Source organism: Bactrocera dorsalis, unplaced genomic scaffold, assembly GCF_023373825.1.
Source record: "Bactrocera dorsalis isolate Fly_Bdor unplaced genomic scaffold, ASM2337382v1 BdCtg077, whole genome shotgun sequence".
NCBI lineage: Eukaryota > Metazoa > Arthropoda > Insecta > Diptera > Tephritidae > Bactrocera > Bactrocera dorsalis.
Window position 1 is genome coordinate 19,382 of NW_026038128.1, and position 12,962 is coordinate 32,343.

A 12,962-nucleotide genomic window follows, 5' to 3' on the forward strand; every position below is an offset into this window, starting at 1 on the left:
TCGAGCCGCAGAACTAAATAGAGAAGGTACCATCTGCTATAAGACGTTGGCGTGCGCAGATGATATTCATTAGTTTCAACAACAACCTAGTTAGTTCTGCTTTCTCCAGATTGGATACGTGGGCTAGACGAAATATCTCCTGGCATCATGCAAACAGTCGTCGCACTCGCGACTTGGCTGACAGGTCACTGTTGACAACGTCCGGCGAGTTTAACGTGGGTACCTGTTGACGACAGCCTTGCCCCACGGCGCTCAAAAGCACAGCGGATCAAATCAATGCGTTGATCAGCGCCCTGAGAATGCTAGGCATTTTCAGTACCAATTGGCAGTGTGGAATGGACACACTCACCACCTTATATCACTGTTGACAGTCATAACTTCGAAGTCGTAAATAATTTCGTCTATCTTGGAACCACTATTAACAGCAATAACAATATCAGCCTCTAAATCTAACGCAGAATAAATCTTGCCAACAAGTGCTACTTCGGACTGAGTAGGAAATTGAGAAGTAAAGTCCGCTCTCGACGAACAAAGCCCAAACTATATAAGTCACTCATTATTCCTGTCTGTTATGTTCCTGCTATATGGTGTAGAGGCATGGACGATGATAAGGTTTGATGAGTCGGCGCAGTACCCGCCTGGGGGAGCAGAGGAAGAGGAAGACCTCCACTTCATTGAAAAGTACAGGTGGAGAAGGACCTGGCTACACTTGAAATCTCCAATTAGCGCCAAGCAGCAAAAAGGAAGAACGAGCGTTGTCACGCCCATTATCTAATTATTACACCCACTCCTATGCAACATATCCGCTTTTACAGTATTTCCTGCGCGTACTTTTAGGACTTTTTATATAACGTTATATGGACCAGTGGCCCCCATAAAAGAACATCTTTGGTTGATAAAGCTGTAGTAACTTCTGAGTTATGTACTTTAAACATATTAGCACAGGATTTCTCATCCCTTGGGGCTTTGCTTTACGGCATTCTCATTGAAACACTAATAGCATAATAGTTGCGTTAATTTAACGGTTATTTGTAACAGCGTAAAATCATCGAGCTATACCAACAGCTAGATCTTAAGCTGATCGGAAGGGCGAACTGGTTTCTATGTCTACACTTCTGAAGCTTATGTTATGATATGAATAAGGTCAGCTCTTCCCATAAACATACCCAATATGATGATATCCAAGAGCAATCTTAATATATTGTGATTGTAAGTCAGATTATTCTCTGATCTCTCAGGAACTCATCTGAACTCAGGCTTTCCTCATAATTATTTGGTATTTTTAAAACAACAGCATCCAATAATATAGCGATTTATTTCCAAAAGCCGTTGACGGTTACGAGCTCATGAGCCTACTGTCTCGCCAACATACTTAAAGAAGAAAAAAGAAGTATACTACATCCCACGCCCGGCGATCTAACTCTGTTTGGATTGATAAGTTTTAAATTAAGTTTGTCATCATTGGAGCAACACCTAGCAGTAGGGTTACTCCGCATCCTCCTTATCGAATCAATACGTAAGGTTAAGAATAAGCCGAAGAAATAAGTAAAGCAGTGAAATCCTGGACTATTCAACAGTCGACAATCATCCGTGCTATTTTGAACTCAAAACTCTATTCCTGGGGCTCAACAGATTGGAGTACTCTTCCCGTTACTGTTTAATGCTATATCTCTAAACTCACGAAATTACCAGAAAGAATTTACATCATGTCATAGGCAGATGATTATACATACATACGACCAATGAATGAAACTGATGGCATGTATTCAAATGCAAATAGATATCTTACCTATCTTTTTCGACTCTTCTCCGCATTAATCCTATTTCTCTCTTCCGATAAATTCACAGCGACCATATTAACAAAAGGTAGCAGACTAGATCTTAATATCTCAATTGATGTCATTAAAATTGTCGAACACCCTAAGATTATAGACGTTTCACTTAACAGCCATTGCTGTTTCACTCCGCAAGCGACAACGATTATTGTCAAAGTACAAATCCTCAAATATTTAGACGGTAGCACCTGGGGGGCCGGCTCATCATGAACTATTTAGCAGCGATATAATCGCCCGGATATATCTAGCGAAACGCAGACGAAGGAGCCTTAGACGTTTTAAACCACTGCACTCGGTACGATACCTCCTGATGTCTCCCGTAGAACACGCACATGGTTCGGCCTAAATGCTCCCTATTAAGAAACATCATCATCTGCTTGAAACGAAGGCGCCGACCAGACGATGCAAACAACCATTATTCAGTGGAACTATTAACCCTTTCACCAATTTTCTCCCAGTGAATGGTGTACTTGAGTTAAGCCACCACCCATAGCAGACAAAGATCTTGAACTCGTCAACATTCCTCGGAAATACTATTATAGGATTAGGAATATTCTGCCGCTGGAACAGTACCAACATCAAAAGTGGCCCTTGCGCAACTTCATTCTGCATATTGTAGTAGGTTAATCTCCCACTTATTCAAAATTGATCCAGACATACCAAATAAATACTGTTGAAAAACATAATAGAAACAACATCCACTCCTGCACTTTAAACCAAATTGCTGATTATGTATGAAAATTATATAAAACCGATAACCAATGTATAGCACTGGTAAGGATACTTTAGAGTGCTCTCCTTTTTTAGTCGGTTTCACTTTTTATTTTTACCGTAATTTGCATTTTAATGGGTGACCGCGAGCTTAAGCTGGAACAAATAAGAGAAACAAGACACAAATCCGTGAATATTTCGGGTTTTTTCTGAAAGTTCCGTAAAAAAGAGTATAGATTTTAGACTTTCAAGTAAGTTTAGCTACAAATTATCAATTTTGCGAAAATACGTTATTTAATTGGACTTTTATATTCAGAATGAGTCGTGGAGTGCACTATATGTATAGCTGTATAACGAGATAAAAAACTTAAAGGCGAGGGGAAAAAAATAAGGGAGCTTTTAGAAAAAGTAAAATCCAAGTAGTATGTCTTTAGAGTAGTATTAACAGAAGATTTATGGTCCTTTGCGCATTGGCAACTCCAAATACCGCAGTCGATAGCTCAGCGAATCAAGAGACAGCGGCTGCGCTGGCAAGGTCATGTTGTCCGGACGGAAGACAACACTCCAGCTTTAAAGGTTCTCGATTCAGCACCTGTGGAAGGACGTTAAGAGAATGACCTTCTTTGAGAGATCAGGTGGAGAAGGACCTGGCTACACTTGGTATCTCGAATTGGCGCCAAATAGCGAAAAGAAGAAACAGCTGGCGCGCTGTTATTAACAGGGCTATAACCTCGTAAGCCCAGTAAAGAAGAAGAAGAACAAAAACCATCTCACGGACCTTTTTATTTGTGAAAATGTTGGAGCATTTTTTCTGCCTCATAATGATTCACTTGGTTGTAGCTGTTGTAGCGGCAGAACTCTGGCGAGTTAATAATCCTTGGCCGGATAAAAATCGGGGTCCGTTCCGGTTACGTAGACCCGACTGTCGAGAAAACGGATTGGTTCAATTGGTATTCCACACTGAACGAATATGACTATTAAATATGCAATTGATGTGAAAATTAAAACTAACTTCATGTTATATACATGTATATATGCATGTGTTTGCGAATTTTATTCATCTTAAACTATTAAATGTACGAATACATATTATATGTGTATTTTACTCAGAACTCAAACTTTTGAGCAAGACTGTAATTCATATGTTGAATCAAAAAAAGCGTGTATATTGCGGCAGCATTAAGAATATACATATAAAAAATACATACATACAATATTGTAAAACGAAAATTGTTAATGCACTACATACATTTCGAAATACGCCCTTTAAAGAGTAATTTGGATGCTTTATTTTACTTTGTTGAATACTTCATTGTGCTTTTATAACACAAATGTTTACGATTCTATTGCAGACACATTCGAAAATTCAAACCTCAAACTTTCAAAGAAAATACTAGTAAATATGGTTGAACATACAAATATGAATACCGATAGGCAATTTGGAATAAAACCCTATTATTTTAAACAAGCAAATGTTATAATTACTGTGGTAATATAAATACTATCAGTATTTTACTACTTGTTAGAAATAAGTTAGTAACTTAAAAGGTATTAATGGACCAGTGCAAAAGCCTTTGAAATTGAATAAAATGTAAAAAAATAAAATGAAACCCCTTCAAAAATAAAAATTAATTAACAAAAATTAAAGAAAATCTAACTTACAGTTGAACTAAGACGTGAAGAGGAAGGAAAAGGGCTTGGTGGAATTTTTAAGGTTCGGTTGCACCGAAGCTATAATACCCCACACAAACACAAAGGCTTGCTTTCAAGAACTTGACTCCGACCGTTCAGTTTATATGGCAGCTTTACGCTAGGTTATCCGATATGAAGAATTTCTCAGAAATCGCATTATTGCCATAGACAATAACCCATGTCAAATTTCGTGAAGATATCTCGTCAAATGAAAGAGTTTTCTATGCCAGCACTTATTTGCTCGATTTGTATGGCAGCTATATACTATAGTAGTTCGATATGTTAGATTTTTAACCCTTAAATATTCAACCACGCACCTTCCTACCTCTTTCCAACCTCAGATCTTACGTAAATTATTTTTCCTTTCATTTCTATTATTTTATCTTTCTTTTCAAATGGGTTTTGTGGAACTATAATTTTTTTTTTGCTTTCAAATATTATCTATCCTGGTCTACGACAAAATGGTTCAAATGTGTTATGAAAGCTTTCGTTTTATATTTAATTTTGTATCGCAGGTTTCACCCGATAACCAGAAGCATACGAAGCTGCGTGTTACGCCGAAAAGATATACATATACATATACATATGTATGTATGTATGTGTATTAAATATACCGTGTAATTACGTATTGTCTGTAATTTCATACTGCAAAATAATTCATATAAATATATAAGTATAAATAATATTTTTTTAATTGATAAAACACCACACAAAACAATGGATGTGTAGAAAGCACGTAAATACATATATATAGGTTATATAATTAATAATACCCACACTTTGTCATTATTGTTTTTTTTTAACAAATTCCACTCCATTGTATCTATATAGTTATTTATTAAAGTGCATATGCCTTCATATGTGGCATTTGCATATTTACATACATATATTTTGCATGGTGTAAATACTAATGCAAAAAAATTTACTATATTAAATCATTGGTCTAAACGCAAATGGCAAATTTATGGAATATAAAATCCTCTTTTCAACAAGTTATTAAAGCAAATGATTACTACATAATATTCGAGTGTCTTTGTATAACTGTTCAGAAAATTGTATGTATTATATTTTCCACAAAAGAAAAAAAACAAAATGGAGTTGAATATCTACTAAGACAATTAGCATACCTATTCAATTTAATCGTTTGCTGAATATTGGTTTCCACTAATTTTCAAATATTTTATATAAAAATACATATTTGATCTCCCTCAAACACAAAAAAAAAATATTTAAAAATATTGCACTATTACCTATGTATATAAAGCAAACTTAATAAAGTAAGCATGAAGTAAAAAAAATAACAACTTTTCCAGAAAATTGCTCTAACTTATGAAGACGAAATATTGAAATTCAGTGTACGAAGCCACAACATTTAATTATTTTTTTTTTTTGCAATGTTTTGCACACAGTACCGTTCTGCTCATGTATATATGTATGTATGTATGTCTGATAGTTAGCATTGTGTGAGTTGCATCCATTGCTAAGCAACAGTTACACATTACTCAAAAATGTCCGTTAATTAAATTTATATTTTCCTTTTAATTATGTCGATATTTAAATAAGCGATGATTGTGGCTGCAGGTGCTGTCGGAATTGATCAGCTGCACCCACACCTACATCAACACTAGCTCCAGCCCCAATGCCAACAATACGCCCAGCGCTGCTCTCCAGTGGCACTACAATGTTGCGTAAACTGTCGATGCTATTGCGAAGTTTGACGGTCTGAAATTTCGCTGGCAATTTCGGCGAACCTCCCACTGAGAATGCTTTAAACTCCTGCGAAACGAAATGGGCAGCGTCCAAGAAATAAGACAATTCAAACACAATACAAATTAATATGTATAATTTTTTGGTGTATTTTTTTTTTAGTTCAACCAAACTTTTGTGTACAAGAATAAAGTATCGAACAAAACGCTTAAAAAATATTTGTAAACGCAACTGCGTGTAATATGTACTAGCTAAGCAATATAAAGTAGTTCAAAAAGTGATGAAGATAAATTTGTGTAATTCATTTGGCAATAACCGAACTGAAGTTAACTTACAAATAGAATTTTATGTATTAGGACATAAAAACTTTTTCTAGGTATTGGACCGAACCGATTTTTTTTTTTTTACATTGAGTGATAGTAATAGAAAAAACCTTAACAAGCTCCGAAGTCCTTCACAGAAATTGATTCCGATCGTTCAGTTTCTACGTTTATTGATCCAATCTGAACAATTTCCTCGAATATTGCATTGTTGGCTTAAATAATAATCCATGCCAACCTTAAATGAAAGAGTTTTCCATTCAAGAACTTGATTCCGATCGTTTAGTTTGTACGGTAGCTATATACTATAGTGATCCAATATCGATTGGTTCCTACAAATGAGCAATTTATTGGGGAAAAAAGAACGTGTGCAAAATTTCAGATCGATATCTCAAATGCTGAAGGACTAGTTCGACGTATATACAGACGGACGGACACGCCTAAATCGACTCAACTCTTCCCGCTTAACATTTAGATTTTCATTTTATAGGGTCTCGGACGTTTACTTCTAGGTGTCACAAACTTTGTGGCAATCCTAAAATACCCTGCTCAGGGTATAAAGAAGTAATTTTCGAACTTCGAAGGCGAATAATTTGAAATTGGCAGACAACTTTGAAAAACTTATGACCCAAATCGTCAAAAGAAACTAGTTTGGTCCAATATACAGAAAATGTTATAGTGTTATGAATTGTAATGAATTTGAAAATTTGGAAACAAATGCGTATGCATTTGATTTTATTTGTAAAATAACCAAGTAAAAACGCACAATATAAAAAATAAATTATTTTATATGTAAATTCAATGTTGTCATGTGAAGGAAACTTTTGAAAAAGTCAAATGATGGCGTTAAAACTATACCTAAGTGTATGTTAACTTAAACTGGCATCTTAAAGCGAAGCCTTTGGAAATTAATATTGAAAATTTCAGTATCTCCATATGTTCTGTTCAAGATACCTGATTACTGCTAGGTGAATTAGTTTCGCTACCAGCCGCTGATGCACCAGCAGATGCATGTTGGGTGTAGGATTGGAATGTTGGCAAAACTGGGTCGCGACTGCCACGTGTAGTTACCTTCTCTTGCAGTGAGTTGAGTGTCTTTGACAACCATGGTTGCCAACTGTTTCGGTTAGAATGCATTTCAGTAATGGTGGCGCTAAGCTGATGATTCAAATCTTGATTACGACATTCAGCTTCGACGTGTGCTAACTTAGCTTGTGCCAGTTCCAGTTCTAATTCACGGATACGTTGAGTTGCTATATTTATGGGATCAAGTGGACCTAGTGGTGCTTCGTTCTCTTGCTTATTACAACTCTGTTGCGTTATTTTTAAACCACTATTTCTGCTCACTTCAGCTGGCAATCTCACACTACGATCGGCATTTTCCATTTTTTGTACACAATTCTTACACTTCGATACTATATTCTGAGGATGGGAAATTTGTCAAAGAAAGTTTTGGAAATTACAGGAAACTTTCAGACTATTATACTTACCATTACATTTCCTAGCGTCTCATTTAAATTGGTAATGTCATTTTCCAAGCGCTGTATTATTAGTTTATAGTCCTGTATGATACCTGTGTGTTTTCTTTCTTTTTCTATTGCTCTTTCATTAGCCTCAATCAATTTTTTTTGGAGTTCATCAATTTCCGCTTGCAATTTACGTCTCTCTTCGCCAAAACGATTTTCGTAAATTTGTGCCTCTTTTTCCAGACGTTCTTTGTGTTGCTTTTTCAATTGGAATTCCTCCTCGTACTGTTTTAATTTCTTAATTTTCCGTTCACAGGCCATTTTCATAACACGGCGCGCCTGACTAGGGCTGCGGCATTTCTTCGGTAATGTTACACGGAAATATTTTAGTATGCCTTCGAAATCAAGTTGACGCAAGTCAGCCTCGCAAATAGATAGCAGTGTCACAGCAACCTGAAAAAGCAATGGTACGCCATCTAGCAGGAATACGTCGAGTACATGAAATACGAAACATAATGGGAAACGGGCTGTGAAGAGTGTGAGAAACCATTGCGAAGCGTACATGTGTGTCTCAATGCCACAAGCTGCAAAATGTTCATGTAATTTAGGCAATTGATCTTTGATCAAACGGTCAAGTTGGTAGAGTCGTAAATAAAGTACTTCAAATCCTTGCTTATATAAATCACGAAGGCCATAATCGTACATAAGAGCCACCAATACACAAAATGCATCTTCCTCGGGCATCTACATAACGGAAGAACATTTTTAAAAATATTTTTTAAATATAAGCATATCCTATAACTCACATGTAACAAGAGACTTGCGGCTATAAAACTTAAGCCCTGGCAATAACCGACTTCACTGTCATAAACGGCGTATGCCTTTGAGACCTTAAAAAGTGAGTCTTGTCCTAAATCAAAAGAATTATCCTTGTAAGTGAATAAATTTAATTAGGATTAAATAATTAATTACCAGAACCACCGCTCTCTTTGAAGCATTTATGTGCCGGGAATGTTCTATGTATATCCCGTTGTATTACAGTTTCACATTTGGTTTCCTACAAAAATTTGAGAATATACATACATATATATTTTTGGTTTGTCAATGTTTATTACTTACTTTGGTTATTAAAATCTTATACATGTCAAGCATTTCAGTTTGGCCCTCAACATTTGCCAGTTTCTGCCATATTTTTTCGCGTAAAGCTTCCGGTATTCCCAAACGTACCAAAGCAGCCAAGTTTTTTGGTCTTTTTTCACTATCCCATTCTTTTAATATTGGATCCCATTCATCTAGTTTGTCCTGTGAACAGTCTTTGGAGACCTCCCCTGTACCACTCAATAAAGGTTCATCACCATCTGAACTATAATCGGTAGGACAATCATCCTCTATAGATACAATCGATGATGATCGCACAATGCGTGATAAATTGTTCATTCCAAATTTCAACAATGAACTTGGTTGTTGTGGTTCATTGATTTCTTCAGACGGATCAATTGAGTTCACTTTCCAACTGAACTCATCGGTTGTCCGTTCTAATTGTAAATAGAAGCGCAAAGTCATTGGGCGTTTAGATATAAAATGGTCCATTATGCGTATCTCACTAGCCGATTGTATTACAACGGGAGTCTCAATAACAAAACGTACAGGGTCGCGAATTCCACGCACCACTATATCCACCGCTACAGTCAGAAAATTCTTTGACGCTTCAACATTGAGTTGTTCGAAAGCAGCTTCATTGGCCTTCCATTCAGCGCGTATAACATAAGGATAAAGGCATAGAGGCGGGGCGCCAGAACCACCGGTATTGTCACCGGCACCGACACCGACTGTCGTTGCAGCATTAGCGTTACCACCGCCTGCAGTGTTGGTAGGCGACTGATAGCTCATATTTACCATATCAATCAATTGCATATCGCCCTGACGCACTAATTTACCGGGGCTTAATAGTACACCAAAGCAGCGTTCTATGAACAGAGGTTGTAGTATATTTGAAGGTGTTTGCTTCACGGTAATGATAACTTCTTTGTCAATGTTAGCACGTAACTTGAAGCAATTGCGATCGCGTGGTACGGCCGAAAATGAGTTCTTTGCGACCTTTTCACGTATTTCCAGGGATACAATAAATTCATAGCCGGCTGTATTTAGCGGATTTCCACTAACATCAGATGTCACAGAGTTCATCATATTACTGTCGATGGCAGATGTCAAACTGCAAGTCATGCTTGGCGGATATGTACGAAAAGCCTTTTGAAAGCAAGCTTCAAAATAAACAATACAATGTATAACAAATATATGAAAGTTATAAAAACTAACTGAACGTTTCCACTCACCGCTGACTTGATTAACCGCTTCTGGGATATGGCAACGAAAAACATGGCATTGAAAAAGCGCATCGCCATGTAACCAAGTAAATGCAAAGCAACCATTTTCAGGAGTTTCTACAGGGCCACGAAAGTATAAAATTATGCTTTGTATCTCGTAGGTTGCGATGACAGAGTTGGTTTCAGCGTCATGCAAGCTATTTAGCAAATACATAGAGGCAAATTTATATAAATATTTTTGTTATTGACATTTAGATATACTTATGTACTTACACAACCAGCCCATCGGAGCAATTCGGTATGCTCACTGATATTTTAAGACCCACTGACTCCGAATTACTGTTCAGTTCATTCATTATTCGGTATATGTCGATTTCGGATTTGGGAGCATTTATGTTTGCAGCTCCAAGATATGTGACACCGGAAAATATAGTGCAACCCTGATCGATATCTGAAACTAAAATATAAAGTCATCAATAAAATAAAATAAACGTACGTATGTTAGTTAGTTCTGTGGTAACACATACATGCACAATTATTATGTACCAAATACTGAACGGTGGTTTAAAATCGAAAATAATCGTAAATCACAAAATCGTAATACCGAAATTAGAAATAAGAGGCCGTAAGGCTCACCTTCTTCGTCGGTATCATTTTTCTCCGGCTTCATGATGTCTTGTTTCTCTTCGACACCACCACCAACCCCACCTGGACTTGCATCAATGCAGTCATAAAATACCGATTGGCCAACTCGATTTTGTTCGGAAGTTGACGCGTCATCGCTTTTTGGTGTCATAGCATAATCTGTGTGGTGGCGGTTTAATGATTGTGACTTCATTGCGGTCTTCGGTAGAACTAACTGTTGCTGTTCGTTGTCTGGAACCAGCAGTGCCGGGCTCGAAGTACCAGCCAATGGTAATGTCAGAGATTTTTGTTTACTCAACGCTACCGCTTTGGGTGCTGCAATATATTGAAAATATGAGTACACTTCGAAATAGCAAAGTACTAATGCCGTGTGGTTTAAGATAATTCTCATTATTTATGGAGAGATGAGAGGCGTTGTTGTTATCGTTGCTTATGACGTTGCTAAGAAACACATTGTTCTGTTTTGTTAGCAGCTGTTAGTTTTTTATTTTTAATTTTTTTTATAGTGATATCCCTACAACCGGCCTTTAGAGAATATTGAGTAAATATCGAAGTTTTATTTGAAATTATTCGGAATTGCTTAAATTTTTTTTGTTTTTAATTTCGAAAGTTTAAAAAGGTGATCGAGATTAAAACTGTGTATCTTAGGTACACCCGTTTATTGTTTTAACTACTTATTTTACGTAAATTTTAAAATTTAGTATAAATTGATTACTTTATAGTTTACCAATATTAGTAAAATTTTCAAGCTCCACTACAGTTACAATGCAAATAAATTTAAGTTTAAAATCACTAATTGGAATACTTTGAAGAGTACAACAAAATTACATTCTACCTTACAAAATATAATATATGGCAATCAAAATATATGTACATATGTTTAGGTAACAGAATTGTCCTTATCCCACAATGAAAATCAGCCCATCATAATGATTGAATCTCATTTAGAGAATAAATTTCATATTTCAACGTACAATACTTATATTTGTATGATTTTATTAATAATCTATCTAATTACTTATGGATATTATATAAATACATAGGAAGTATAACCGTTCTTACCAGTTGAAGAAGTGTCTGAATTTAAATCTATTTCACGCAGAGCGTCCGTCATAGCATGTTGTAAATCAGCAATATTACGATTATTAGCTAAATTCAGTGTTGGTGATTTGTTGTTTGTCGGTATTATTAAAAGTGTACCATTCTCTGACAAATGCTGCTGGTCTATTGGTGTTGTAATATTGCTATCAGAAACAATTTCATACTCTCCACTAGTGGTTAGTGAGGATTCAGAAGATTTCGTACTAAGGTTATCATCCATGTCTCAATATCGGGGATATGTCTACCGGTGAATATATTTAACGTAAATGTCTTCTATTTTTACTCCTTTAAAATCGAAAACGTTTTAGATTTTCTGTATATTCGAGTACGAGAGTTGTCGTCCGTTTGTACTCGTTTCTTTACTTGCAGATGGCTAAATTTAAGCGGTGTGTGAAAGGTCATACATGTGTATGTATGCAAGAAAACTACTCCAGGTAGATATGTAGGTGCGTAGTATAAGGGACGGCCGCGTTTCGTTTTGAACAATACCCAAGGAATCCAGTAGGTAAAACAAGAAAATTGAAAACTACAATGCAATACTTAGCTGTTTTTCCATGGGTTGGTCGAATATTATTTATTTACATCTTTCTAACATAAATGATTGCTCGATTATATCTAATAGTCTAAGAATGCAACACAAGTTTATCTTTTTGTTCGTATTCTTGAGCTGAAAATACACAGAAGCAATTAATATTATTCAGATTCAATCGCCGTCTTTTTTGATCTGATCGATGATGACGAATCGCAATCACTTTTACAATTGAGGTGTTAGTCTATAAGAGAATTGTAGGTAAATTACAACATTTGGGTGGGTGGTGCGCCCGATTCCCGAATCGAGTACAAATAACACAGCCAACCGTTGCTATTATCGAATTTTGAAAACAATTATCACATTAAATAATTTCCAATAATATACTTTCATTTTTCGCTAAATCAAACAATTCAGTGCGTCATTTATTGCAATTATTGGTACTTTACTTTATATTTTTGTTTTGTTATTGATTTTCACAATTTTTATGTTGATAATTAAATGTACAGCTATTTTCTGCCTTGTGAAAATCTCAACTATGCCTTTTGACACCATTTCATTTCACTCCTCTTTGTTGTTATTCGTTGAATACAAAATGCTACCATCATGAAGTAATAAATATTCAAATGACA

The 12,962-nt window shown here is 35.9% G+C and overlaps 1 protein-coding gene across 8 annotated transcripts; it reads right to left on the reverse strand.

Moving 5' to 3' along the window:
• Nucleotides 1-3,562: 3,562 nt before the first annotated feature.
• On the reverse strand, nt 3,563-12,935 carry LOC105224808 (rab GTPase-activating protein 1-like). 8 transcript variants are annotated; one of them, XM_011203017.4, is made up of 11 exons: nt 12,780-12,935; nt 11,763-12,468; nt 10,692-11,015; nt 10,329-10,512; nt 10,065-10,252; nt 8,851-9,992; nt 8,704-8,788; nt 8,538-8,641; nt 7,756-8,475; nt 7,220-7,687; nt 3,563-6,014 (listed from the first exon to the last, which is right to left on the reverse strand). In XM_011203017.4, the coding sequence occupies exons 2-11, from the start codon at nt 12,019-12,021 to the stop codon at nt 5,793-5,795; spliced, it is 3,696 nt and encodes a 1,231-aa protein (XP_011201319.2). In that variant the 5' UTR covers nt 12,022-12,468; nt 12,780-12,935; the 3' UTR covers nt 3,563-5,792. The 8 variants fall into 8 exon arrangements, with proteins under 8 accessions (XP_011201319.2, XP_011201320.2, XP_029405479.2 ...); XM_011203018.4 differs by having other exon boundaries at nt 12,604-12,875; XM_029549619.2 differs by having other exon boundaries at nt 12,601-12,875.
• Between the last annotated feature and the right edge of the window lie 27 nt (nt 12,936-12,962).

Coding starts and splice junctions, on each gene's coding strand:
- LOC105224808 (XM_011203017.4), bottom strand. CDS start 12,021: ATGGATGATAACCTTAGTACGAAATCTTCTGAATCCTCACTAACCACT. Junction 10,513..10,691: donor AAATGATACCGACGAAGAAG/GTGAGCCTTACG, acceptor TTTATATTTTAG/TTTCAGATATCGATCAGGGT. Junction 7,688..7,755: donor AGACGCTAGGAAATGTAATG/GTAAGTATAATA, acceptor TCCCATCCTCAG/AATATAGTATCGAAGTGTAA.